General features: G+C 47.3%; 1 protein-coding gene across 12 annotated transcripts in view; it reads right to left on the bottom strand.

Moving 5' to 3' along the window:
- Positions 1 to 5,389: 5,389 nt before the first annotated feature.
- ABLIM2 (actin binding LIM protein family member 2) overlaps positions 5,390 to 26,175 on the bottom strand; it is a 270,175-nt gene continuing 249,389 nt past the window's right edge. For all 12 annotated transcript variants that reach the window (XM_090035514.1, XM_090035516.1, XM_090035518.1 and 9 more), the window contains one exon: positions 5,390 to 7,276. In XM_090035514.1, the coding sequence (XP_089891640.1) occupies positions 7,163 to 7,276 (114 nt within the window). In that variant the 3' untranslated portion in view covers positions 5,390 to 7,162. The remainder of the gene's footprint in view (positions 7,277 to 26,175) is intronic.

The raw sequence follows: 26,175 nt of genomic DNA, 5'->3' as shown, positions 1-26,175 counted from the left end.
AGGGGGTAGCAAAAGCACCAGTCACAGGGCTCAAGTGCCTATATACTAATGCTAGGAGCATGGGGAACAAGTAGGATGAACTAGCGCTCCTGGTTGCACTAAACGACTACGACTTAGTGGGGCTGACGGAAACCTGATGGGATCCATCCCACGACTGGGCGGTACATATTGAGGGCTATAGATTGTACAGAAAGGACAGAGTGGGGAAAAGAGGGGGAGGGGTTGCGCTCTATGTTAAGGAGCAATATACATCAACCCTCATCAAGACAGAATCAAAGGATGAGGAAGTAGAAGGACTGTGGGTTAGGCTACATGGGGGGCAAGGAGAAAAGGATTTGGTGGTAGGGGTCTGCTACAGACCCCCACATCAAGGGGAAGAAATAGATTTGGGGCTCCTGAGGCAACTCTCAGAGACCATAAAAGCTAAAGAGGCGGTGGTCATGGGGGACCTAAACTACCCGGACATCTGCTGGGAGACACAGACAGCAAAGTCCCACCGCTCACGCAGGTTTCTAACCTGTGTACAGGACCTCCACCTGACGCAGGAGGTACATGGTCCCACTAGGGGGAATGCCTTACTGGATCTGGTATTGGCAACGGGGGATGACATAGTAGGGGACCTACAGATCGGTAGCCATCTGGGGGACAGTGATCACCTAAAAGTACAATTCAACATAAGGCGTCGAGTGGGTAAGGTAACCAGTAGGGTGAACGTGCTGGACTTTAGGAAAGCTGATTTCAGCGAACTCAGGCGATTAGTGAAGGATGCACTGCAGAGTAGTAGTTTTGAAATGATGGGAGCCCAAGAAGGGTGGCTGTGCCTTAAGGAAGCTATCCTTCGAGCACAAAGCGAGACGATCCCCGTGCGAGGTAAAAGAGGGAAAGGGGCCAGGAGGCTTCCCTGGCTGACCAGAGAAATCCAGGGCAGACTAAGGGCCAAAAGGGGAGCACATAAAAAGTGGAAACAGGGAGAGATCACCAAAGAGGAATATACCTCTTCTGCTCGTGCTTGTAGGGAGGCAGTTAGACAGGCCAAAGCTACCATGGAGCTGAGGATGGCAACCCAAGTAAAAGACAATAAGAAATTGTTTTTTAGATATATAGGGAGTAAAAGGAAGGCCCAGGGAGGAATAGGACCCCTGCTAAATGGGCAGAAACAATTGGTGACGGACAGAGGGGACAAGGCTGAACTCCTCAACGAGTTCTTCGCCTCAGTGTTCCTAAGCGAGAGGCATGACAAGTCTCTCACTGGGAGTGTAGGGAGGCAGCAGCAAGGCACCAGACTTCCATGCGTGGACCCTGAGGTGGTGCAGGGTCACTTGGAGGAACTGGATGCCTTTAAGTCGGCAGGCCCGGATGAGCTCCATCCGAGGGTACTGAAGGCACTGGCCGACATCATTGCAGAGCCACTGGCGGGAATATTTGAACGCTCGTGGCGCACGGGTCAAGTCCCGGAGGACTGGAAAAGGGCCAATGTGGTTCCCATTTTCAAGAAGGGGAGGAAGGAGGACCCGGGTAACTATAGGCCAGTCAGTCTCACCTCCATCCTTGGCAAAATCTTTGAGAAAATCATCAAGGCTCACATTTGTGAGAGTCCGGCAGGACAAATTATGCTGAGGGGAAACCAGCACGGGTTCGTGGCAGGTAGATCGTGCCTGACCAATCTAGTCTCTTTTTATGACCAGGTCACAAAACGCCTCGACGCAGGAGGAGGGGTGGATGTCGTATACTTGGACTTCAGGAAGGCCTTTGATACGGTATCCCACCCCATACTGGTGAACAAGTTAAGGGGCTGTGACTTGGATGACTGCACAGTCCGGTGGGTGGAGAATTGGCTGGAGGGTCGCACCCAGAGAGTTGTGGTGGATGGGTCGGTTTCGACCTGGAAGAGTGTGGGCAGTGGGGTCCCACAGGGCTCGGTGCTTGGACCGATACTCTTTAATGTCTTCATCAGCGACTTGGACGAGGGGGTGAAATGTACTCTGTCCAAGTTTGCAGATGACACTAAGCTATGGGGCGAAGTGGACACGCCGGAGGGCAGGGAGCAGCTGCAAGCAGACCTGGACAGGTTAGACAAGTGGGCAGAAAACAACAGAATGCAGTTCAACAAGGAGAAATGCAAAGTGCTGCATCTAGGGAGGAAAAATGTCCAGCACACCTACAGCCTAGGAAATGACCTGCTGGGTGGCACGGAAGTGGAAAGGGATCTTGGAGTCCTAGTGGACTCCAAGATGAACATGAGTTGGCAGTGTGACGAAACCATCAGAAAAGCCAATGGCACTTTATCGTGCATCAGCAGATGCATGACAAATAGGTCCAAGGAGGTGATACTTCCCCTCTATCGGGTGCTGGTCAGACCGCAGCTGGAGTACTGCGTGCAATTCTGGGCGCCGCACTTCACGAAGGATGCGGATAACCTGGAGAGGGTCCAGAGAAGGGCCACTCGTATGGTTAAGGGCCTGCAGGCCAAGCCCTACGAGGAGAGATTAGAGAAACTGGACCTTTTCAGCCTCCGCAAGAGAAGGTTGAGAGGCGACCTGGTGGCTGCCTATAAGTTCATCAGGGGGGCACAGAAGGGAATTGGTGAGTATTTATTCACCAAGGCGCCCCCGGGGGTTACAAGAAATAATGGCCACAAGCTAGAAGAGAGCAGATTTAGATTGGATATTAGGAGGAACTTCTTCACAGTTCGAGTGGCCAAGGTCTGGAACGGGCTCCCAAGGGAGGTGGTGCTCTCCCCTACCCTGGGGGTATTCAAGAGAAGGTTGGATGTGTATCTAGCTGGGGTAATGTAGGCCCAGCACTCTTTCCTGCTTATGCAGGGGGTCGGACTCGATGATCTATTGAGGTCCCTTCCGACCCTAGCATCTATGAATCTATGAATCTAGGTCAGCTGGTAATGTCCCTCAGTTCCTTCCTTGGAAAACACTGTTTAAGAGGTTGAACTAATGAGAGAAGCTTTTGCTTTCTTGATTGGCTGGTAAATGCTGTGTTATCAGCTTCCTGCTGCCTCCCTTACCTGTCAGATTTGCTGCAGACAGTATGAAGAAGCAGGGAGAGAGAGATTGAAAAGCTCTGTATCATCAAAAGATGCATGCACTGAACACCCCCCTTTGCCTCAGAGTGCTAGCCAGGGGCTGGGGGCTGGCAACACTCCCAAGCCTTGAGCACTGAGTTGGGAAAACCCTGGGACTGTGCAGGCAGGATGGTGGTTTATACCCTTCCCTAATCACAGCATCCTGATGGGGCCTGGCCATGGCTCACCTCAGCTCAGTACTTTGGAAGGGAAGGAGGGCTGCTCGAGTGCTCCCCGGCTTCTAGCCTGAGTCACTGCAAGCATGTGCCTGCATTTGCTCAGTCCAAAGGGCATGTCTGTGCACTTGCAAACCAGTTCAACCTAGGCAGGTTAGACTAACCTGCAAAGATTGAATCAATTCAGGCTCAGGCTTTTGTAATGTCCATCTCTAGACTCTAAGAACAACTCCCCCAAGGAAGACAGCAGTGATGATAACAATGATGAGGAAGAAGACAGAGACAGCAAAGAAGAGATAAGTGAGAAGGACAATGGAAAAGAAAAAGACAACAATGATAACAAAGAATGAAGACGCAGGCTAAGGACTAAGGAGGGGAAAGAGGGAGGCGGGCGGGGGAGGAAAAGGGTCAGGGAGATAGAGGGAAGAGAGGCAGGCCAGCACAATTGTAATGGGTAAGGAGATGCAGACAGGACCGTGGGTGTGATTATTGTGACAGGAATCTGAGGTTGTAACAGTGTATGTGTGCTATGGCCTGTCAAGTGAACCAGACCAGCCACCACCCACCCACACACACCCATACCCACCCACACACACACACACACACACACACACTTATTTTTTTGCAAAAAAAAAAAAAAAATCCTGATCTCAATATGGTCCCTTTTCTGGGCTGCCTGTTCTGGTTTTCCTGGTATCCATGATATGGAAACTTGGCTTCCTCTTGACTACAACTCAGCTAGTGACCCTGTCCTATTTCTGACTCTGCCCCTGGCATGAGCCTCTTGGCCCCAGTGTCACCTGTGACACCTGATTCTGGCTTCCTTACTTGGCTTGGCCCCTGGTGCCTGTCCCAGCCCCACCAGTCATCCCCCTCTTATGCAAGCCATCTTGAAGCCTCTCAAGTCTTGGGACCCTGGCCCCCTGAAGTCTTGGGACCCTGCTTGTCCCCTTATTTCCTCCCTGTGCTATTTCTGCCAACCCACAGCCTCAGCCACGCCTCCTCCCATCACTCCCCTTCCCCACAGCCTTTGGCCTCACCCCCCTCCCACTGACTTATTCCCCACTTCCCCTTGCTCCAGCACTGAGCCAGACCCATAGCTATAGGGCTGGGCTGGGACCATGCCCTATGCCCCAGGCTGCAGTGGGGACAAACACAGCCTGCCAGTGCTGGATCAAGGGTGAGTGGTGTGGTGGTGGAGGGGGAGACAGGGGGAAAGGAGGATAGGGCGAGATGGGGGAGGGAGGGATAGGAGGCTTGAGGCTGCTGGGGGAGAGGCAAGGAGTGCAGGCTGCAGTTGTGGCTGTGGCTGTGGCACCAAGCTGGGGTTGGGGCTAGAGCCAGGGCCAGAGCCAGAGCCAGATCACCTGCCTGCCCCCCACCCCACTGCCTAGTATTTGATTCCAAAGTCCCAAATGGGGAAACAAACCTTACCTTAGAATTGAGTAAATACAGTATGCCAACATTTTAACGCTCTTACATACTGCCACAATGATGTTAAATGGCCTTGATATAATTGAGAACCAGATTCCATGTGTAAATAAATAACCATGTAAGAGCAAAATATAGGTAACATAATGTCAAGACAGACTTTCAATCCAGACAAAGCCACTAATATGCGCCATCTCAAAGCAGAAAACAGCTCATCAAGTTTGGCTGCCTTCATGCTGAACGCACAATCACTGAAATTTCACACTTTCACAACGAGATCCTCAAGAGGGAAGGATCCGGCCTGAGTACAGAAAGCTTTTCAAATGTCAAAAACATTTTGGTTATGAATGTGAAAGAATCATTACAAATGGAGAGCTTAACCATCCAGCACACAGAATATCTGTGTGTACTGAGTTGTGTGGCCTGCTGGAACAATGGAAATGTATCAATGTCATGACAGGGCAATACAACTGAATAGCTTATATTATTTACTGTAGGTAAAAATTCCCTTGGGAGGCTCCCACACTCCATAACCAAAGGCAACATTCAGTTCTGTGTTGAATATTAGGGGGCACTATCTCTCCTTAGATGTGGACATGAAAGCCAGTAGGTTTAATGGGAGCTAAATATCAGTATCATGGAAGGATCATACCCACAGCTACACATCAACCTGAAATTGTGTGTGTGTGAAAATGATTAGTACAGGTTTTGTTTTTATGTTTTCTTTTTAATTATTTTTCTAAACATTTGTATTATCAGACAAAACATTTAGATCATGAGAAAATATTTATTTCCAACAGCATGGATTATCAATGTTAATTGGAAGAAGGCATGTTCAACGTTACAATTTCTCAACGCTGGACCAGTTGAACTAGTATGTAGCAGTGCATATATTAACCAGTTACTTCAAAGAAATGCAAAAAGACAAAGTGATGAGAAGGTGAGTACAAACATTCAAGGCAGTAAAAATGCAGAACACTGACATATGGTTGAAAAATGTACTTTTTTGTAATTCTCTTTTAGTATCACATAAAACTAGCAATTCACTTTAATACATTCTTCATTATCAACCATACTTGAACTACATGAATGTATTAAATTTAATATTATCTTTCAGCAAGAAGAGCTCTTGAGGTCTAATGTTCATCTCAAATACTTAGATTTTGTTAACTTTGCCTGTTAAAGATAAGTTGAAAGGTACTGCACCAATATTATATAGTTTTTTATTTGATTTGTACAGAAACATGCAGATATTAATGCATGAGGGCTTTTATAAAAGTTATATTTGGTTACAATTGTATATATTATTGATAGAGCACACTAAGCATTTTTTGTTACATTTTATGCTGAAATGTTAATCCACAGCTACCTAAATGCCATCATATTTTATAAGGCTTAAAACATTAAGCCAAAGAACGGAGGAAATAATTATGTCTTTACCCTAGAACATAGTTACAAACTGATAGTAAGTTGTAGGCAGACATATCCATATGGAATTAAGATTGCATGGGTTTTGTATCAGCATGAAATGTAAAAAAAAAAAAGGAAAAATACAAGTGACTGGCACAATATACCTTTGAACCAGTTTCGTATAAGGCTTTTGTTTTCCTGATGAATGGGACATTAACTTGTTAGACAGTTTCTTTATACATATTTAATCATGGCTGTATTACATCACAATCTATTTTTAATAAAATAAAAACTCTGGTGTTGTCTTTAAAGATAGTGAATTTCAATTTAGGGCATGTCCACCCTGCCCGGCTAGCACTGCCAAGAAGCAGGCTCCCACTCACTGTGCAGTAAAGACTGGAAATGCAGTGTAGCCAGTTTAGCAGAGCATGAACCCAGAACCATCTTCAAGCGCGCTGTCTTGGGCATGCTTCTTGGAGTGCGCTCAGGGTGCCGAGCATACGACGTGGCCATTTAAAGAACAGCTTGCAGCTAGTGTATAAGAGCTAGATTTAAGGTGCTTTCATAGTTTTGCTTCCATTCCTATAAAGTTTCACACAAAACATTGCAGTATTTACTTGCTGACATGCTTTTCTTTGGCCTTTACCACATTTTTAATGCTTTTCCCCCTGTAAAAACTCAGTGTTCATCCATTCACTGGATTTTTGTAAAATTCAGTGAAACAAAACGCTAGATGGATTTCTTTCACCTTGGTGACATGTCCTTCCATTCCCATCTAAAATTTCTTTGCATCAAACAATAACTGCAAGCAACAATTAATTTAAAGCTAGATTTTTATATGTTGTAAACTGCCTAGGACCAGGAGTTACTGACAGAACCAGCTGGTCATGCAAGATTAGCAAAGTATCCCTATTCCAATGCATTGCCGTATAATCTTTTTCATTTGTTTACCCCCCCACACACACACTAAACACAACGAAGCTGGACGATGGTTCAACAGCAAGTGCATATGATAGTGCTGGCAAGACTATTTTTGTTCTGAGTAAGCACATATTTTGTCTGAGAGAGGTTAGAAAAGCAAAGCTTTTTTCTTTAGGTCATTCCGCTTCCAAAGTGCCAGACGATCAAATTCTTCAATGCTCATTTTGAAGACTTCCTGGAACTCCTCAGGGGACAAGTGCCTCTTGAAAATGAAAATACAAAGGAATTGTAAGTGCTTCCATAAACAAGTATCTTTCTCTCGCTTCTGATTTTTAACCCACACTACAGTATAATGTATTAGGGTTTATATTCAAATCCCCAATATGAGTCTGGAAAAGAATCTAAACCAAATAAAGTAAGAGCACCTAGGAAGCGAGCTTATTGAAAGCAATGGCTTATTTGTACAAAAAGAAGCTCTAGCCTTTGGGAAGGAAAAATTGTTCCTCACACATAAAACCTGCTGTCAGAACACACCAAGACCAATTTAAGCTGTTCTGAAACTGAAAGACTGATAAAAATGTAATTTCAGAGGTGGATTTGTTTCTTTTTGATATTTAATGAGTCCAGTAGACACCATGATAGCAGTCTCATAACAAAGGAGAGATCATGCTGCTAAAGCTCTTACATGCAAAATGTGCTTATCAGTAGGCATAAAATTATATCATAGTGATATACTAGATAACGTTAATTTGAAATGGCAGGAACTGTACTATTATTTGATGTTCTAGATTATTCAATATAAATTGAGACAGAATGAAAAAGAGAATTATAAAAATAAAGACCTCTCATTGGAGTAGGATAAGGAATCTATATGATAAAATTATGCCTAATACCTAATAATTATATTCACAGAAAAGACCTTGAAGAATAAATACATTTTATAAAATGATAAATGCACCTGATTATTTTAATTATTAACATGGGCTAATTTCCCACAAAGCACTTTACAATTATCCAGCAGGGTTCACAGCTTCAGTTAGGCAGAGATTATACCACCTAAAACTGATATAATCAAGTGAATCATCAAAAATGACAAACTGCCTGTTTCAAAAAAGACTTCCTTTGAAGTGGAGCTCAATTTTCGCAGATTCGGCGTCCGTGAGTTCCACTGGGGTTAGTTCAAGCTTAGGGGCTCAGCAGCTCTGCAAATCAGTCCTAAGGTGCCGAGCTGCCAAAACAAAGGTTGGGCCACTGTGCTGGGATGAGTATAAGATACTTGAGGCAGGGACAGTTTAGTGGTCAGGCACTCAACTGAGAGGGGAATCCTGGGATCCAGTTCCCAAACTGGTAAACATTTTAGGTTGTCCCAGGACCAAAAAAGAAGCACATCCAGGTTCAGGAAAAAGGACCCAGACCTTTCCTTCTCAGATAAGTGTCCTCAACACTAGCCATAGTGCCAGGGTTCCCTCTTTCTGACTTCTCGGGTCTTGCATTCCTTCCAGCAAAGAGGCACAGGTCCCACAGTGGAGGTGAAAGGTACCCTTCTCTCCCACCCATCCTAACCTGTAATCAGGTGCTTAGAGCAATCTCCTGGGAAAGTTTGTACACTTGCATTAGACAACCACTGGATTAAAAAATGTAATCCCTCTTAGGAGCAGAGACAGGAACTCAACCCACGCTCAGCCACATGTCCTAGCCTGCAGTATATGGAATCAGGCTCTCGCTTTCTTTCTCCTGACTTTCAGCTTTGTTTGTCCTGCACCTAGCCCTGGATGCAACTCCCTGCCTGCCTACAGCCCCATCCCATCTGCCTGGTCACGCACCCTGCCTGTGCAAGTATTGGCCGGTCCTCACAAAGACCCCAGGATCACTGGGCAGTGACAGCATGGGGTTGGGGCCTGGGGCAGAGCCACAATCTCTCCCTGCTCGTGGAAGCAGCGCCTGTTGCAAGGCCGTATGGGAAGCAGATCACTGCTCTGCCCCCAGGCCCTGGCCCCATGCTGTCACTGCCTTGCAATCCCAGCCCTGGCCCCACCTGCCCATCCATCCCGCTCCCAGATGCCACTTCCTGACACAGACATCTCACCATTAGCCCGTGGCCCCATTCCCAGCCACCTGGCCCACCACAGAGCAGATTTAGTTAGGGAGTTTTGGTGAGCTGTTGCAAAGGGTGAAGGATAGGGAGACGGGTGCTGACCTGACCCACAATAGTTTACCAAAACTCCCTATATGGCCCACAAGCCCAAATAATTGCCCACCCCTGCTTTAGCCATTCTCTTTGGAAGGTACGCTTGGTACCTGCCCCTGTGGTTCATGCCTTCTAAGTTTCTTAGACAGTTTAAACTACGGACATTTTCATCACTTCCCTTATGAGGGACAACATCTGAAACCGCACCCAAGCCCCCAAAGACAAAATGAAACAAGATATCTTTTGCTCGTCCAAATAGATTGTTTTTCCATGGCTGCATTTGTAAAGCATGTCTTTGCCCCAGTAATCTGTTGAAGTTATGCTCAGAGAATTCTTTCACTGCAGGACCGGATCATGATTCTAGGACAAGATTCGGTTCGGGGAGAGACCGCCCCCTTTTTCCAAACTCCGAAACTGTCAGTGAAAGTTCCTCTTTTCAGTACATTGACAGATTCTTCACATTTTTACATGAAGCTGGAATGCCTTTGTTTTTGTCCTTTGTATTTGTTCAGTGTTCTGAGCCGTGCTTGAGTTAGCTGCTAACCATAGCCGCATACAAAAAGGAAAGAGAAGTTCCAAATTTTGTCATTTTTTTCTTCTAAATCTATATAATAGATTGCAACCGGAGTGAGATTAAAACAAACGGCTTTTTCTTTTAGGGAATCACAAATATATCTTTACAACATTCTAATAATTTCCAAGTACAGTGGTCTATAGAGCAGATGACTGTATTTACTTTCAAGGATTTCCTTAGACAGTTTACACATAGCAGATGAAATAATTTTGAAGTGAAAAATTAACCATTTACTTAAAAAAAAAACCCAACAAAAAACCTAGCTCTGGGGGCTGGATCCAATATAGGAGCTATGTCATGCAATGCCTAACTTTTAGGTTTCCAGGGCAAAATCTGGAGTTGTGTTCTAGGAGCCTACAGGTTAGGTTCTGGCCACCCTAAAAATGTGACATCTGGACTCTTAAGAAGGTGATTTGAAGAAACCGGATCAGACACCTAAGCTCTCTAGGTGGTCAATGGGGAGATTTATGAGGTCCTGGATTCTCTGGACATTGAGCAGGGAGCTGCCCGGAGCTGGCCGACAGAAACACTAAGCACAGAGGTGTACTGGATCTTCTCTTCCTTCAGGTTAGGTATCTCTGTTCACTTGAGACCTAGAGTGCAGAATCATCTTCTAATGGTTGGCTTTAAACTACTACTGGTAGTACCTACCTTCTATGTGCCAGTTTTGTAGTTACAGCACGTACCCAGAGCATGGGAGGCCTGGGTTCTAGGTCATCTCAGCCACAGGAAATGTAAATCCTCCCAGAATGGCCTAGCCACTAGGGTATTGGTTAGTCTTGGTAAAGGCACTCTCTGTCCCTCATATGGAAAGTGGCTGGGGCCACTGCAGGGCCGTGTGGGCAGTGGATTGTGACTCTGCCTCTGCCCCGTGCTATCACCACCCCACACTCCCAGCCTTGCCCACCCATCCTGCTCCTGAACACTGCTCCCCACCTGCCCACGGCCATGCACTCTGCCCACGGAGGTCCTGCCCCTGGCAGTGGGTGTGGGGCAGAATGGCTGGGGTGCTCCAGCAGTGGGACTGGATCTGGCAGTGACAGTGGCTATGCTCTGGGCATGTCCAGACAAACACGGACATTTGTTGGTGGGCAGCAGGTTACCTTGGGTGGATTAGGGCAGGCTGGGGCCAGCAACCTTACCTGCTCATCTGGGTGTGGCCTCTGGGGTGAAGCTATCCTTTGGAAAGTGCGGAGTACGCAGTGTACCCGTCATATGTCCATTCTTCTAATTCAGGAGAACGAACTAAAGATCATTCCTTACCCAAACTCTGTAATGCCCCCTTTCCTGTCAAACTCAGCATATTACTATTTATTTTTGCCCATTGTACGAACCATTTGCCAACTTGCCACCCAAAAACTAGTGCTCCTATCCATGAACGACTGGTGCCTTCCGAGACGGGGGGGCACCATGGTGGAAAGTGGCGACTGCCTGCAGCCACTGGCATTAGTTTTGGCAGTGGTGAGTGGGGATCGACTGTAGCTGCCGGCAGCGATGTTGGTGGGGCGGGGGGATAGCGAGCGGGGACTGCCCACAGATACTACCGGCTGCAGAAAAGGGGGCGGGGGGTCCGAGCAGCCACTGCCTGCAGAAGCCGATGGCAGTTTTGGTGGCAGCCAATCTCAGGGGAGGCACGTACTCACCCATGCATCGCCTGTGCTCCTATTCAAACAAATTTGTGTTGGACAATGCTATCAATGTATCAAATCCAGATATGACATCACCTTCATTCCCTGCACTGGTTTTGTAATGTTATAAAAAGGCATTATATTTATTTGGGTAGATTTTTTCTTTATGGATGCCAGCTGCTTATTTCTCACAGTTCAAACTTATATTGTGCTGGTGAAAGGACACTGGCGTGGCATGATCGTGACGAGGGGCACAACAGGTGTGAGCTACAAAACTCCAGTATTGCTAGAACCTAGGAAAAAAAGTTGAAGATGGGGGAGGAAGTATGATCTTACTCCAGCTTTTCAATTCAGTTGCCTGATTGAAGGGAATTTGTATTTACTGCTTCTTCACCTGCCCATTATTTCTCACAGTGACTGAGAAAACAGCTTCCCAGGTTCCATAGTCTGTTCCTCAGTGCCATGCTCAGGTAACATGTTGGGGAAACACTGCCTCCTTAACTTTAAGTCTCCACTTTTGACACCAATGCAATCTTTGCTGCCCAAAGCAATGTCAGGGCTGCTCTCCGCAAACACCAGGCCTTGAGTCCTAAAGAAAATATTATCCCAGAAAGATCTCACCCTAGAAAGACTTCAGACAAAGGTAACATGATCATTGTGACTGGACAGTTTGATTTATTGAGGCAAAGCTAAATGGTCTAAATATGTATAAGTGCAGCTAAATGATGATTTGAGGAAAAAATATGGTAAATGTCTACAAGCATTTGAAGGGTCTAAACACCAAGGGAAAAAAAAGTTTAGGGAGATTATGACAATTATTCAGGTTTTTCTCCGTACACATGATTCCAGTTTTGCATCTTTACCATTATTGGACTTTCTTGATCATACAGCTAGGGAGAACGGGTCACAGTAAAATCTAAGAGTGTATTTTCTCCCTCATCAGTTATTTGAACTTTAATTATCTTGAATAGAATTAATTCTCTGATAAGCAAGTGGTACCTGGCCTCATTAGTCAAACAAACGGAGGAAATTAAAAATTACACAAAGGAAGAGGGGGAAATATCAACTTGTGTGTGTATATATTTTATAAGACCAAGATATGACTTTGAAATCCCTTTAGGGGAAAGCAGCTTAAAAATCCTACCAAGCTCTATTAATTGTATGCGGCTTAGCTTTCACTGAGAAAGAAATGTCAGCCCTATAATTTATTTGTAATGTATTTGTTATTTCTGTTTACACAAAAAAATTAATGCATAGTATGCTAGGTGATGAATTTACAATGAATGAAGATATAGTATTCAGAGTGGAAGTTAGGGTGGAATAGTTTGTGTGCTGTAAATTAACATCCTAGGCTAGGGACAGACATTACACATAAATTGGTTTAAGCGATCAGAAACTGGTTTAAACCTGTAACAGAACAGATGTTCTGTTCACATAAACCGGTTTGAAAGTGGCTAAAACTGTTTGAGATAAACCTGGTTGAATGTAGTATCAGACTTAACTGATTTAAGTCAAACCAGTTTATTCAATGTCTGTCCCAGACCTCTTGCTCATTTAAGCAAAACCAGACTCCCCCAGAATCCTCACATGCTCTCTGGACTGGGCAGGGCTCTCCTCTCCACAGTAGGGCTAGCCCCTCCCTTCTGCTACTGGTTGCAGCTCTGGCAGAGACTTGCAGGCACAGCAGTGTCTGCCTAGTTTCCCCATTTTCCCTCTCACCTCCCCACACCCTGTTAAACAGGGATCCCCCGTCCCCTCTGCCTTACACAGACATCTCACCATTAGCTAGCAGATCACATGCTGGCTCTGATCTGTGCTGTGGCAGACAGAAGTGCTGGCTTAGGGCTTTTTGGAGCTAATCAAAGCTCAGCTGTTAATGTCCCTCCATACCTTCTTTGTTTAAGAAGAGTTTGAACTAATGAGAGAGGCTGTTGTTGTCTGATGGGGAGATAAATGCTGAGAACAGAGCTCATAAATGCTCTGTTATCAAGGAAGCGGGAACCCCTCCCTAATCCTGCTGGGGCTGGCCATGCCCCCCTCAGCTCAGCCCTGTAGAAGGGAAGGGAGGGCTGCTCTTGCACCCCCTGGCTTCTAGCATGAGCTGCTACAGGCATGTGCCTGCATTTCTGGGATGTCTGTGTAGTTACAAAGTGATTGAGCCTAGCCAGGTTAACTAACCTGCAAAGATTGAATCAATTCAGGCTCAGGCTTTTTGAATGCCTGTCCCTAGCCCTAGAGAACTGTATACCAACTTTTTTGGAGAGAATTCATTATCACTGTGTGTCTTCCATCATTTTCCATCACAAAATGTTTCCTTTAAAAACCTTCAGCATGAGACTACTATTATTCTACATGTCTGCTCACTATCATTAGTTAATCTAAAAATCATAGTGGGATGATGACTGGTCTTATGTCTATCATTGATATTTTCCAGTTCAGAAAAGGAAAAATGGCATTTACTGTACACTGACAGCATTGCTGGTGCTGTACCAAGCACAGGGTAAAACAGGGATCCTACTTGAAACTGCTACTAATTTAAGGGCTACACTGACATAATCAATTAGGGAAAAAATTTGCATAAGACACAGTAAATTTAAAGTTCAACTTGCAACTGTACACACTACAATACTCCTGACTGGTCACAGACAATATGTGTACATAATTATTATATAAGCATGGGTGGATCCAGGACTTACTAAAGGGGAGTGCAGGACAATGTTCCTCAGACCATGGGAGGATGAAGGTAAAGGCATAGCTGGAGTCCCCAGGCTAAAAGGAGACACCAAGAAGCCATGCAGAGAGCAGGTGCAGGAAGGAGATACCTTTTTGTCACTGCTGCCACTGACCCCCACTGACCTTGGCATGGGGAGAACCGCATAGCTGCTCCAGCCATGCTGTAGTTGGGAGCAGTTTGTAGTGGCTACATGGGGTGTTGGACTCACCTGGGGGACACTCAACACCTCAGGCTCAGGAACAATGGTGGTAATCCACAGGTTCCTCTTTCTAGTACTTGGTCCCTGTTCACCCATCCCCTGCAGGTGAACCGTGCTGGCTGGGAGTTGGTGCTGAAAGGAGGAACCTGTGTACTGCTGTCACTGTCTGCAGCTGAGCCCAGCTTCCACACAGCTGCTTCTTGTACTACAGCATGGCAGGAGAGGCTCTGGGGCTCCTACTGTGCTTGTATCAGCTAGGAGCAGCAGTAGAAGAGAGTGTGTTCCTCCTTTCAGTGCCTTATCCCAGTCGGCAAGGGAGGGGGTGGCTCAGAGCAGCTGGAAATCTGCCGACTGTTGCTGCTGTTCCCTGCTGAGCCTGGCAGTGGTGGGGGACAGGAATGGCTCTGGTGCTTGCCCCAAACTCAGGTCAGCTGGGGATAGTAGCAGCGGAAGGTGGTGTGACCCTGTCCACAAATAAACATTTTTTTTTAATAGCCAAGGCTTCTAGGTCTAAGGGCCTGATTCTCTCTGCTGGTATTAAGCCACTGTGACTTGATTGACTTGTATAGAATTAATCCAGCCTAACCGACCTGGAGATTTACATTATAATAATCAAATAATAAGTACTGCTACTTTTTCATAACTTTGCTTTATGAAGTTTGTTTTGCTTGAAGATGTTATCAGATGTCCACAATACCACAATCTGTGTAACCTAAGAAAGGCTTCTTGTTGTTAAAAAACACATCTAGCACACATACAGCTATAGCTGTTGTTCACCTTAATTGCACTTCTTTTGAATACTGGCACTAACTAAAGTTTGCTGTAAAAAAAGATGTGACTAGGCACATTGTTATTATTATATGGTTTGCTCTCCTAACTTACACACACTTTGGAAGAAGCAGGATGTAATACCTAAGAATTAAAAAAAAAGCTCTGATAAATCTGTAGAGCACGGCAACCATCATAATATGAAGCCTCATGCTCTCAGATAATGCTCATTTTAATGAGCATGTAGAGATATTTGCTTATGACAGTGTCTGCCAGAATAAAGATAATTAACTGCATGTCCGGAAACTCCCTATAAAATGTTAGCTTAGAAAAAAATTATGCTTTTTCTGTAAATTAATGAGGCTTGTTTCTATTTTTCTGTGGCCTATTAAAAAGCCACTAACCAGTCTGAGTAGATTTATAATGTTTATTTAATTCAGAGAAGTGGGTTTTTTTGAGAATAGCTGTGTTCTTAATGAAACCAAGATATCTTCAGAACTAATACTGAGCAACATCACATTAACGTGCAAAAGTTATAATAAGGCAAAACCATAATTAACCCGAGGCCATATTGCCAGGTCAAATGGCATAAGCTAAATAGATTTAAGCTGTGTCAGTAATTGGATGGGAGCTCTCCAGGGAAAATCCAGTGGTGCTGGTAGGTATCATACTTCCTTACAAGTCAATATGGAGCCAGTGAACCAAGTAGTGTACACTACTGCATAGCTGGAGGTGATGAATTTAAGATGAGGAAAAGGCAAGGTCCTGGTCAGTAGCTGTCATGAAAAATCCTACTTAATATTTTTGTTAAGTCCTGTGTTCTAAGCCAATTATAACTGGGCATTACATTATGTCTATCTGAATTCAAACTGCACTTATAATTGCACACACTTGCTTTTAAATGTGGTATATTTTATACAGTGTGCCTTTAAGCAGTCTGTCGCGGGGCACTCCCGCCCCCCGCTCCTAAGGAGATGCCCAGGAAGAGGAGAGGCCTGGAGCAACACAGATGGGGGTTGCTGGGGCAACCAGGCCAGTCATGTGGCCAGGAGGGGGCAGGGCCAGGCCCTTATAAACAGCTAGGCCAAAGCCTAGGGAGCAGTTCCCTTCTGGCTGCTGCAGAGACAAAGGGAAGGCAGCAGGAGTCTCCCATCTGAGACAGCAGAATACAGGAAGCGGGTCAGTAAACGGAGGCATAGCCCAGCCCCAGAGAACGGATGGAGGCGAGGGGCAAGGTAGAAGGAAGACGGAGCCGCCGGGTAAAGGTAGAGAGAAGAAGAGGAAGAGATCTCAACTTTATGTGAACGGTCTGCCCAGGAAAACCTCCTGGAGGGTACTAAAGAGAACCCTCGAGGCCAGAATAGGCAGGGTGGCGTTCGTGGAAATTTATAAAGGACCCCGAGGGTGGCCCACAGGTCGGGGGAGAATCGAGTTCTGCACAGAGGAAGATGCAAGAAAGGCGCTGAGCTGTCAGTGGGAGATCTGGGGCAAACTCCAGGATTTCCAAGATGGGGAAACAAGAGCTAGAACTTCACCAGTTGCAGTGAAGGAAGAACCCATGAGGTTGGACAAGAGAAGGAGTCTCCAGGGACTAGGCAGAAACTCAGCTAGCGTGGTAGGTAAAGTACCGAGGCCAGCGAAGGTGGGGGGGGCTACCTGTGGCGGGTACGTCCCAGGAAATCCCACTTGTTGCCCCTCGGGTAAAAGGCGGGTAGGAGGCGCCTCAAAACCTCCGCCTCTAAGATACGCTGCTGGATACCTGCCGAAAGACCAAGAAAAGAACTTTAGAGGGAGAACACTGCCTGGAGAATGGAAGACCGGCCCGGTGAGTGTTGAACTTAAGGGGGGGGGTTGTGTCGCGGGGCACTCCCGCCCCCCGCTCCTAAGGAGATGCCCAGGAAGAGGAGAGGCCTGGAGCAACACAGATGGGGGTTGCTAGGGCAACCAGGCCGGTCATGTGGCCAGAAGGGGGCAGGGCCAGGCCCTTATAAACAGCTAGGCCAAAGCCTAGGGAGCAGTTCCCTTCTGGCTGCTGCAGAAGCAGGAGCTCTGCGGCTGAGCTGAGCGGCCAGAGTCGGGGGTTGCAGCCTTACCCCTAACAGGCTGCAATGATGCAGGGAACAAGATCGCCCTGATGAGAGGTAGGACGGAGCATTGGCTTTACGAGCAGGTAGGCTCTTCGTTGATTTTGTTACAGCCGTTCGGGCTTGGCTTTAAGTTACAGTTTACACCGGAGGACCGGGTGAGGCTGTAGGGGAGCGAGGAGGCCTCAGCGGGGCTCCCCAGCAGTTTGGGGGCTCCGGGTGCCCAGTAGGGGCACAGTGCCAGGGGGCCAGGCACGGCTGCGGCCACCTGAGCCCCAAGCGCGGGAGGCGCGCAGAGCCAAGCGCGGAGAGCGCGGTGCACAGGCCCCAGAGAGGGCGAGGCCCGCAGAGGGCGTGGCGCGGAGAGCGCGGTGCACAGGCCCCAGAGAGGGCGAGGCCCGCAGAGGGCGCGGTGCGGAGAGCGCGGTACACAGGCCCCAGAGAGGGGGTAGCGCCAAGAGAGCGCGGTACGGGCCCCAGAGAGGGCGAGGCCCGGAGAGGGCGCAGATACGGCCCGGAGAGGGCGCAGAGCGAGGGAGCGCGATACAGGCCCCAGAGAGAGGGCGAGGCCCGGAGAGGGCGGAGCGCCGAGAGCGCGGTACAGGCCCCAGAGAGAGGGCGGAGCGCCGAGAGCGCGGTACAGGCCCCAGAGAGAGGGCGGAGCGCCGAGAGCGCGGTACAGGCCCCAGAGAGAGGGCGGAGCGCCGAGAGCGCGGTACAGGCCCCAGAGAGAGGGCGAGGCCCGGAGAGGGCGCAGAACAGGAAGGGGACCAGACAACGTCCCCCGGGACAGCTGCGAGGCTTGGGGCGTGCTAAAGGGGAGGTTTTGGAGGCACGCATTTGCCCATAAGGCTGGGGGAGAGGACCCCACTTTGGAGCGGTAGTGATACCATTGCGGCGCCGTTAGGTGCGAGTAGGCAGCCTCCCATACTGAACCAATAAGATCTAAGACGTGGCGGGCGAGTAGAGGGTGTCAGATCACCCTAATTGGCACGGCAAAGGGGCGCTCGCGAGCTCACGGCCGCTCGCGGGGCCATCCGTGACACAGTCATTCTGCTTCACATTTTTCACAATGACTGTTTCATCTACATTCTTCCTACCAGCTCATCTCTATCAGTAATACTTTTAACATTCCCAAACCTCTGAGAAATGCAATCCAGGTGCATAAGTATAGAAACTGGCTCTGGGCTACTGTTCAGGTCCAACACCAGTTGAATAAACTGGGAAAGACTGTGAGACCCTGAGTCACGTAGAGCAGTAGGTATTCTTGCAAATAAGTGCTAATCAATGTGAATATAGAGTTACTCTGTTCTATAATATGCCCCTTTCGTTTCTTGAATGTGAGAATATGAACTTTTCCCTAATTTTAACTATCTCATCAAGAAATAACTAATCTCCCACAAAATTTGAGGTAACCTGCATCTAACCTAAGGATGCCAACTATAATCACCTGGACAACATTTGCTTCACACTACTGCATTTTTCACAACCTGTACTATTACCCAACTTCCTATGATTCTATGATTACTACAAGTGTTGCCTTCCTTTCCCCCTACCCTACTCTGCTGCTGTGGCTCAGCAGGCTTCCTGGAGGCTTTTTCCAAGATTAGCACATGGCTCATTATACAACTGTGATTCACCATGTGCCAGGCTCCCAGGGGAGTATTCAGAGTTATCATTTATGGGGTAATTAGGCTGCATACTTGATAAATATTTCAGCCTATTAAGTAATTAGGCAATTGGAAAAAATGCTTAAGTGGTGGCACAAGGTGCTTTCTAATGAACATTAAAAGATATCACAAAATGTGTACAGGAGCTCTGCTGACTATGGGATATGGCAGTGGCGACCAGCTGTTGAGCCTGACTAAGGCATTCAGAGACAGTCTAAAATAGCAGAGTTGGCCAATGTCATTCATATTATGCATACAATCTGCTAGCTGAGCGAGCCTGCCCAATCAGTGGACTACTGCGGTGGCACAAGGAGGAAGAAAATACAGATTCATGATCCCATCTGACCTCAGAACCCTTTGGGCAGCCTGTGATCTCCCCATGGCTCACACAGGGCTTGTTCCCTCCCGCCTTGTGTGCGGTACAAGGTGTGCAATGAGAAGAAGGTTTCTGCATCTTCCCTTCTGCCCTTTGAGCCCCATGTACCTATACAAAGAAGAGGGACTACTGGCTCTTTGTATGTACCTTGCCCTATATCTCCAGGCATGACACACCACAGAGGAGTTCTGTTTTACCAGCAGGGTAACAACCTGATCTCTTGTGATGGATCCCAAAGCACAAGGAAAATCATTTACAGCAGCACAGCATATAAAGTATATCCCCTAATTAGGTAATTAATCCAGGAAGCTAAAGATGATTTTTAATATGGTATTTAAAATATACAAATTACTTCACACACTGCAGTTATTCTGTAACATCTCTTATCTGACAATCTATCATCATATAACTGAGGATAACTTTGGGTAACTGGTAATGCCATCCCACTATTCAACAAAATGAACTTGTTCATATTTTAAATAAATTACATAATTAGTCCCTATATGAGATCAGTATTAAAAATGTTATGAAAGCTTATGGGAAAAACACATATTCAAGATTCATTGCAATGTCTTTAACTTTAAGCAGGCAGATAAATACTAAATTATAGAAGCCACTGAAGCTCATTATCTGGGTGCCATGGCTCAGGCAAGGTTCCAGGCTGACAGCTGACGTGCAGAGGCTCAATATCAAGCAAGTTGCATTGAGAGGTTTTGGACCCTGATCCAGGGAATCCACTGAAGTCAATAGGCAATGTTTTGTTTACTTCATTGACCTAATGCCCTTTTGCATCTTGTTTCTAAAGTAGGTTTCCTAGTTTCTTCTGTTCTTGGGGTTTAGAGTATCCACTTATTTGAATACTGACAGCCGACACCTTGTGCACTCCCCAGGCTATTCCTAGCCAAGATGGAATCAAGTCTTTTCATACGTTATTTCATTTCAGATGCATATTTTTTCATTCGGGAAGGGCTCATTTCATAAAGACTTGGAAAACTGATGTGAACAGAAAGGGATGGATCCAGAGGGGTGAAGTGATACAATTACATCCCCTTTCTGACCACGCAGCAGAAGCAGTAGCTTGGAACTTTTTGAGGTCCAAAGGTAAGCATTTCCGTCTTTCTTTCCATGCTCAGAGGCATGTCTTCTCCCTACCCCTTGCACTCCTATTCCCCCCTTCCCTTGTCTGTCACTGCCAGTCTTTTCAGTGTTTCAAGAGTGAAGGGATCTCCTTTCCTACTCCAGCCAGGCTGCATGGGGGCTATACTGAGCCCAGGGCACTGGGCGCAGTGGCAGGTGGATGGGTTCCACCTCCATGCCTCCTCCACCCAGGTGACCCCTGACAGTCCTGCAGTATGCATGGGGAAGGGGAACTTGCTTTCTTGCCACTACTCTGGCCTGAGCCCAGCCCCCACACAGCCTGGCTAGAGTGGGACAGAAGCTCCTCTTGCCCCAGGACAGCGCAGCCAGCAAGGATACTGGCAGTGGCAGGCAGGGAGGAGATGAAGAGGGGAGGCAACATGCCTCTCAGTATGAAGGGAAAGAGGGCGGGAATGCTTACCTGTTTCAGGACTTAAAGCCCCCAGCTGCTGCCCTCAGGGGCTGGTCTTCCTGCTTCAGTTGGGAGGTGGGGGGAGGAGGTTGGGAGCAGGGGAGCAGACCCCCCTGCAATGCCAATTGCTGCTCCAGCACTTCCCTTCATAAAATCCTAGATCTGCTTCTGTGAACAGATACCAAATGCCAGTTGCAGCCATAGCATATATAAAGGGTAAGCAAGCATTAGGCAATTTTTCTGCAAGTTTAATAGCATGTGATTTCACTAAAGTTCTTGAGTCGAGCCCTCTCATGCTGTTTGTGAACTTCATTCTACGTTTGGCCCTGACCTTCCTTAGGTGGCTTTAAAAATGTCATCTGAAACCGAGGTCCTTTCTTTTTAGATCGCAGCACAGACAGGGTTCCAACTCTGTCCTCCTTATACCCTTCTGAACTCCAACAAGAAGGGCACAGACTGTCCCTTCAAAAAATGACATCTACAAATGAAACCCTTCTAATCTCTTACAATTGCAAGTCCAATTCCTTGCCTAGAAATGGTTACAACCAGTTTGTGACTTCATTAAGCAAAACTGGAAGAAAAAAATTCATCCTGAAAAGCAGATCCTAAGTGCACTTTTAGGAGGAATATTTACATTTGAGTCAGTATATGGACTGTGTTCAAGCAAGGGTCCACCCATGTTTAAATAGTTGATTTCTGTTTACAAGAGCAGGGTGCCAGGTAAAGCCTTGCACAGCATTCACTTGGTCACATTCCTGCCCCCCCAACACACACACACACACACACACACACACACACTTGTTTTTTACTCTATCCTTCCGAAACCAAGAATTAGGCAGGTTGAAACACGAGCAAAATAGGTTACTCTTTTAAACTGTATTCCATGGGAAGGAATGAAGAATGTGTCCTATCTGAAGCCTAAGAAAAGCCTAAGAAAAGCATACATGTAGATAAAAACAAATGGTAAAACCAAAACAATACATTGAAAATGAGAGACACTGCTAATCTCTGCTTGTAACATTCACAAATCACAGTCACATGTCAAGTTTCACCTCATGTGCTAAGAAAAATCATAGAAAAGAAGAAAAACAATCAAGCATCTACCAACATGCCACTATAAAAGTGCATGGAGAGAAGTGCTTTACATTACCGTGATAGCAAATGAGCCACGAGGTCTGATACTGGCTAAAAAATAAAGACCAGGGCAATTTTTTCTAAAACCATTTCTAGGTATGTTTGTACTTCATCTCCCAGCATGGCTGAGTGCGGTGCTGGGAGAAGGACCCTGCTCATTTTGCTGCTCTGCACAGTGATACACTTTGTGGGTGCCTCCTGCTGTCACCCTGAGCTCTCTGTCTGCAGCACGCTTGAGTTGTGTGCCTGCAGGCACCCTCAGGGCAGATCGCTGCCAGATTTCTGGAGGAGGAGCAGTTGCGGAAGAGGAATGGTCATGAGGACCACAGGGTATTCAATAATGGTGGGGAAGTGGTATAGATCAGGTCTCTCTAACTTTGGAGCAGCTGGGAGCCACACACTGCATGGGCCCCCTTCCCTGAATGTCCTTTAGGAATTAAAGAATATAAAGACCAGATTTTCAAAGGCATTTTGGTGCATGAAAGTGCAATCAGATACCCTGTGGGGTTTTCAGAAGTCCCTAGAATCCTAACTTGCATTGATTTCAGTGGGAATCAGGCTCATAAGCACTTAAATATGCCTACAAAGTGTCCACATGCATTCTTAGGTCCCTAAATACTTCCAAAGCTGTGGCTTTTCAGTTCTTATGCTACTGAAGTGTGCTTAATATTTTACCTGAGTTACATATACTGGGAAAGTCTATTGACATTTTTTGCTGTCCAGTTTGGGGCTATTTTTTAAATGAGTGTTTCATAATTAAAGGTTCCAGTGCATCCATTTAATAATAAAATGTTTTAAAACTGGTTGATTGTTTAAAGCTGGTAAGAAGTAGCTTCCATGGATAAAGTTGAGTAGTAGGAAAAAAGCCTTTGGGAATGTTACAGTTAAGAAATGTATTAATTTATAAAGTCAAGACGGAATGTTTTGGCCTTTGGAAACTTGAAACTATAAACTCTATAAAACATGACTATCTGAACTGGAATGTGCATTGTCTTGCAGTTTCACTGGTATAAATTTCTTCTTTCCAATCTTACAGAATATGGTAAGTCTAATAAACCAATTTTCTTCAAATGCTCTAGCACTGGCAACATTTTAAGGCCACATTCTGCAATCTTTACACTAAGACTTTATCTGCCCCAAAAGATAAACTGGCAAGGAATCAACATTAATAAATTAACACTGGACACTCAGACCAAAATATGTAGGGTTGCACTTCTTTAATTCGGTTTCTAAATTGATATTCCCAAATAGGTACCATTTTCTTGTAGGAGAAATCTCTGGTAATGTAGTCAATCTTCTGAATGATTGTTACTCAGAGCAAAGGTTATACCAGGGGTGGACAATTATTTGAGCTGGAGGGCCACTTAACAAGTTTTGGTGAACTGTTGAGGGCTGCATGCATGCGAGTGCACACGCGCACACACACACAGATACACACAAGCTAAGTACAGACAGACAAAAAGCCCAGGCTGAATCAATTCAATCTTCACAGGTTAGTCTAAACTACATAGATTGAATTGATAAGCAAGTGAACAGACATTCATTTTGATTCTGGAAATACAGCTACATGCCTGCAGTGGCCCAGGCCAGAAGCCTGTGGGTGCTGGCCTGAGCTGGAGAACACAGCTTGGGCAAGGCCACCCACCCTGCAAAGCATCCTGGGATACTGAGGGACTGTGAGTTAACTTGAATCTGGAGGGGATCTGGGACAGAAGGTCAATAAACTGACTTTACCTAACTCAGTAAGTCTGACACTACATCCATCCAGGTTTATCTTAAACCACTTTTGGCCATTTTGAAAGCAGTTTATGAGCAGTGAAGTTCTGTTGTGTTACAGATTTGAACTGGTTTCTGATCACGTGTACACACACACACACACACACAAAAGAGTTCCCAGCAACTGTCCCTGCACCCTGTCCCCAGCTCTCAGTCATGAGCATGTGGCTGGGTTGGGCAGGAGCCACACCAGGCACTCCAGCTGCACCAACATGGCCTAAAGTGGCATGTGGGAGCTGTAGCCCAGCAATGTGCCAGGGCCTCGGGGCCTCGGGGTGCAAGAAGAAGTCGGCCAGGTGTTGCAGGTTATCCAGATCTGGCCAGGCTGGTGCCATGCTGTGTTCCTCACTTCTCCCTGCACCTCCTCCCCCATCCTGAATTCTTGGCAGGTGGCCAGGCTGGGTCCGTGCTGCTCTGTGTTCTCATGCCCTGCTTCAGGCCACGTGGCCACAGCTGGAGTAACCAGCCTGGCTTCTGCCCAACCTGGCTGCATGCCGGGGACTCGGAGTTGGGCAGGAGCCACACCAGGGTCACTCAGGAACTGTACCAGCTGCTCCAGTGCACCCATGTGGTGCAGCCTGAACCAGTCCACAGGAACGGAGCATGGCACCATATTAGTGGTACCCATGCCCTACCAGGCTCTGGACCAACCTGGAAGGGCCTGGAAAACCATGGCTCCTGGCCATCTCTTCACACCCTCCCCTGCCAGTGGGGTAAACCATACTTGAGCTTCAGTTCTCATCAGGGGCTGGGCTGTCTGGTCTGCAAATGGTCACAGGGTCAGAACTGCACACAGACAGTCTCGTCGGGCAGAAGCCTGGCCAGGATCTCAGTGCCTCCTGCCTTGGAGCGCACACTGGTGGGTAGGGGGTAGGCAGGGCAGGCCAGGCTGGGGAACAGAGTGGCTTCCAGGCCACTGATGCTAAAGCTGCTGCTGCTGCTGCTGCTGCTGCTGTTGCAGCTGACTACAGCAAAGGGAAGGAAGAAGAGTGAGAGGCGCCCAAAGACAAGGCAACCGTTGGCCAGATACAATTCTCCTTTAGAGGAGTGGCTGCAGGCTGGATATTCATTTGGTGAACCATTTGGTGGGCTGGATCCATTCCATGGGCCGTATTTTGCTCACCTCAGGTTATATTGTAACATAAAAGATTATACAAGGACCTAGGAACAACTGTTTTGCTGTTGTGAGAGATGATTTTTTTTGCCTTCAAAATATGTGTGCATAGTGTAGGAAGGCAGTATGTGTACCTGCCACTTTAAGGCCCTGGAGCTGGCAGCCTCCAGGTGCCTAATCAGGGCAGCCATTTTAGGCTCAGGCTGCCTATATAAAGAAGGCAGTTTGGCTGCTTGGGGAGGCAACAACATTGCCTGGCCTGAGGGCTGCTGAGGTTCATCTGGAGGAGCTGTAGGGGATGGCAGGAGGCTCCTGGTCCTGGGTACGACTGGAAACTACACCCTTCCAGGAGTGGGTGGCCTGGTGGGGCTCCCAGTGGCACAGGAGCCCCCAGGAAATGCCAGGCCAGTGATCACCCCAGTGAAAGCTGGGTTGGGGTGCCTTAACCCCTAGCCCTCACCTTAGGGTGGGTCGCATACACTGGAAGTGTTTGTGGAGGTGCAAGCCCTGAGGAGAAGAGTTGGAGGCCAGGTGTGGCCAAGGCTGACTGAGCCCTGTGGTGGTTTGAGACCCCGAGGAGGAGAGTTGGGGCTAGGCACGGCTATGGCCACCTGAGCCCACCTGTGGAGGGAAGCCCTGAGACCTTGAGTAAAGGGGGCGCTATGAGCACTGTGGAGCCTCCAGTGTGAGGGGGGCTCAGCCAGAGGGCAAGAGAGTTGAGTCCTGACCCCAGTAAGTCCTCCAATGCCGGGAGGCAGAGTTTGGGTCAAATATAACATCTGAGCCCCAGTTGAGGGGGCCAGCGCTGTGGAACCACAGCAAGAGGGGGAAGTGATCAGAAGCCACAGAAAGGGCAATGTGGAGCCCTGTGAAGAGAGAGGGGGCTCAGCCAGAGAGAGCGAGAGCTGAGCCCTGACCCCAATAAGTCCTCCACCGTTGGGAGGCAGAGTGTGGGTCAAAGATAACATCAGCTGGAGTGAGAGTCCCCTGTGAGATCCTGAGGCACCAGTCATGGTGTGACGTACCCCAGCTCCCCATGTCCATAAAAGAGGACCCAGAGAGGGTGACCCTGGGATAGGAGTACAGGTCATACATCAGGGCCTGCCAGAGCGTCCCCTGACTGGCCCAGGTGGGGGCCAGGACCAGGAAGGTCAGAAGGGCAAGGAGGCCCACCAAGAGGGAAGACCAAGAGCCAGGGGCCTGGGGTCCCGACTGGCTTGGAGGTGGGCCAGGGCTAGTGTGACCTTAAGGTCCCAGTGAGGGGACCACACCCAAAGGGGAACCAATGGCAGGGCGATATATAGCCTGGTATGATGGCAGAGTCTGCCTGAAAGGAGGAAACCCAGGTGGGGTCCTACAGTAGGTTT

This window comes from Crocodylus siamensis, chromosome 2, assembly GCF_052110815.1.
Source record: "Crocodylus siamensis isolate JL-2025a chromosome 2, ASM5211081v1, whole genome shotgun sequence".
Taxonomy (NCBI): domain Eukaryota; kingdom Metazoa; phylum Chordata; order Crocodylia; family Crocodylidae; genus Crocodylus; species Crocodylus siamensis.
The sequence above is the reverse complement of the archived record's forward strand: the minus strand, read 5'-3'. Positions and strand labels throughout refer to the sequence as shown.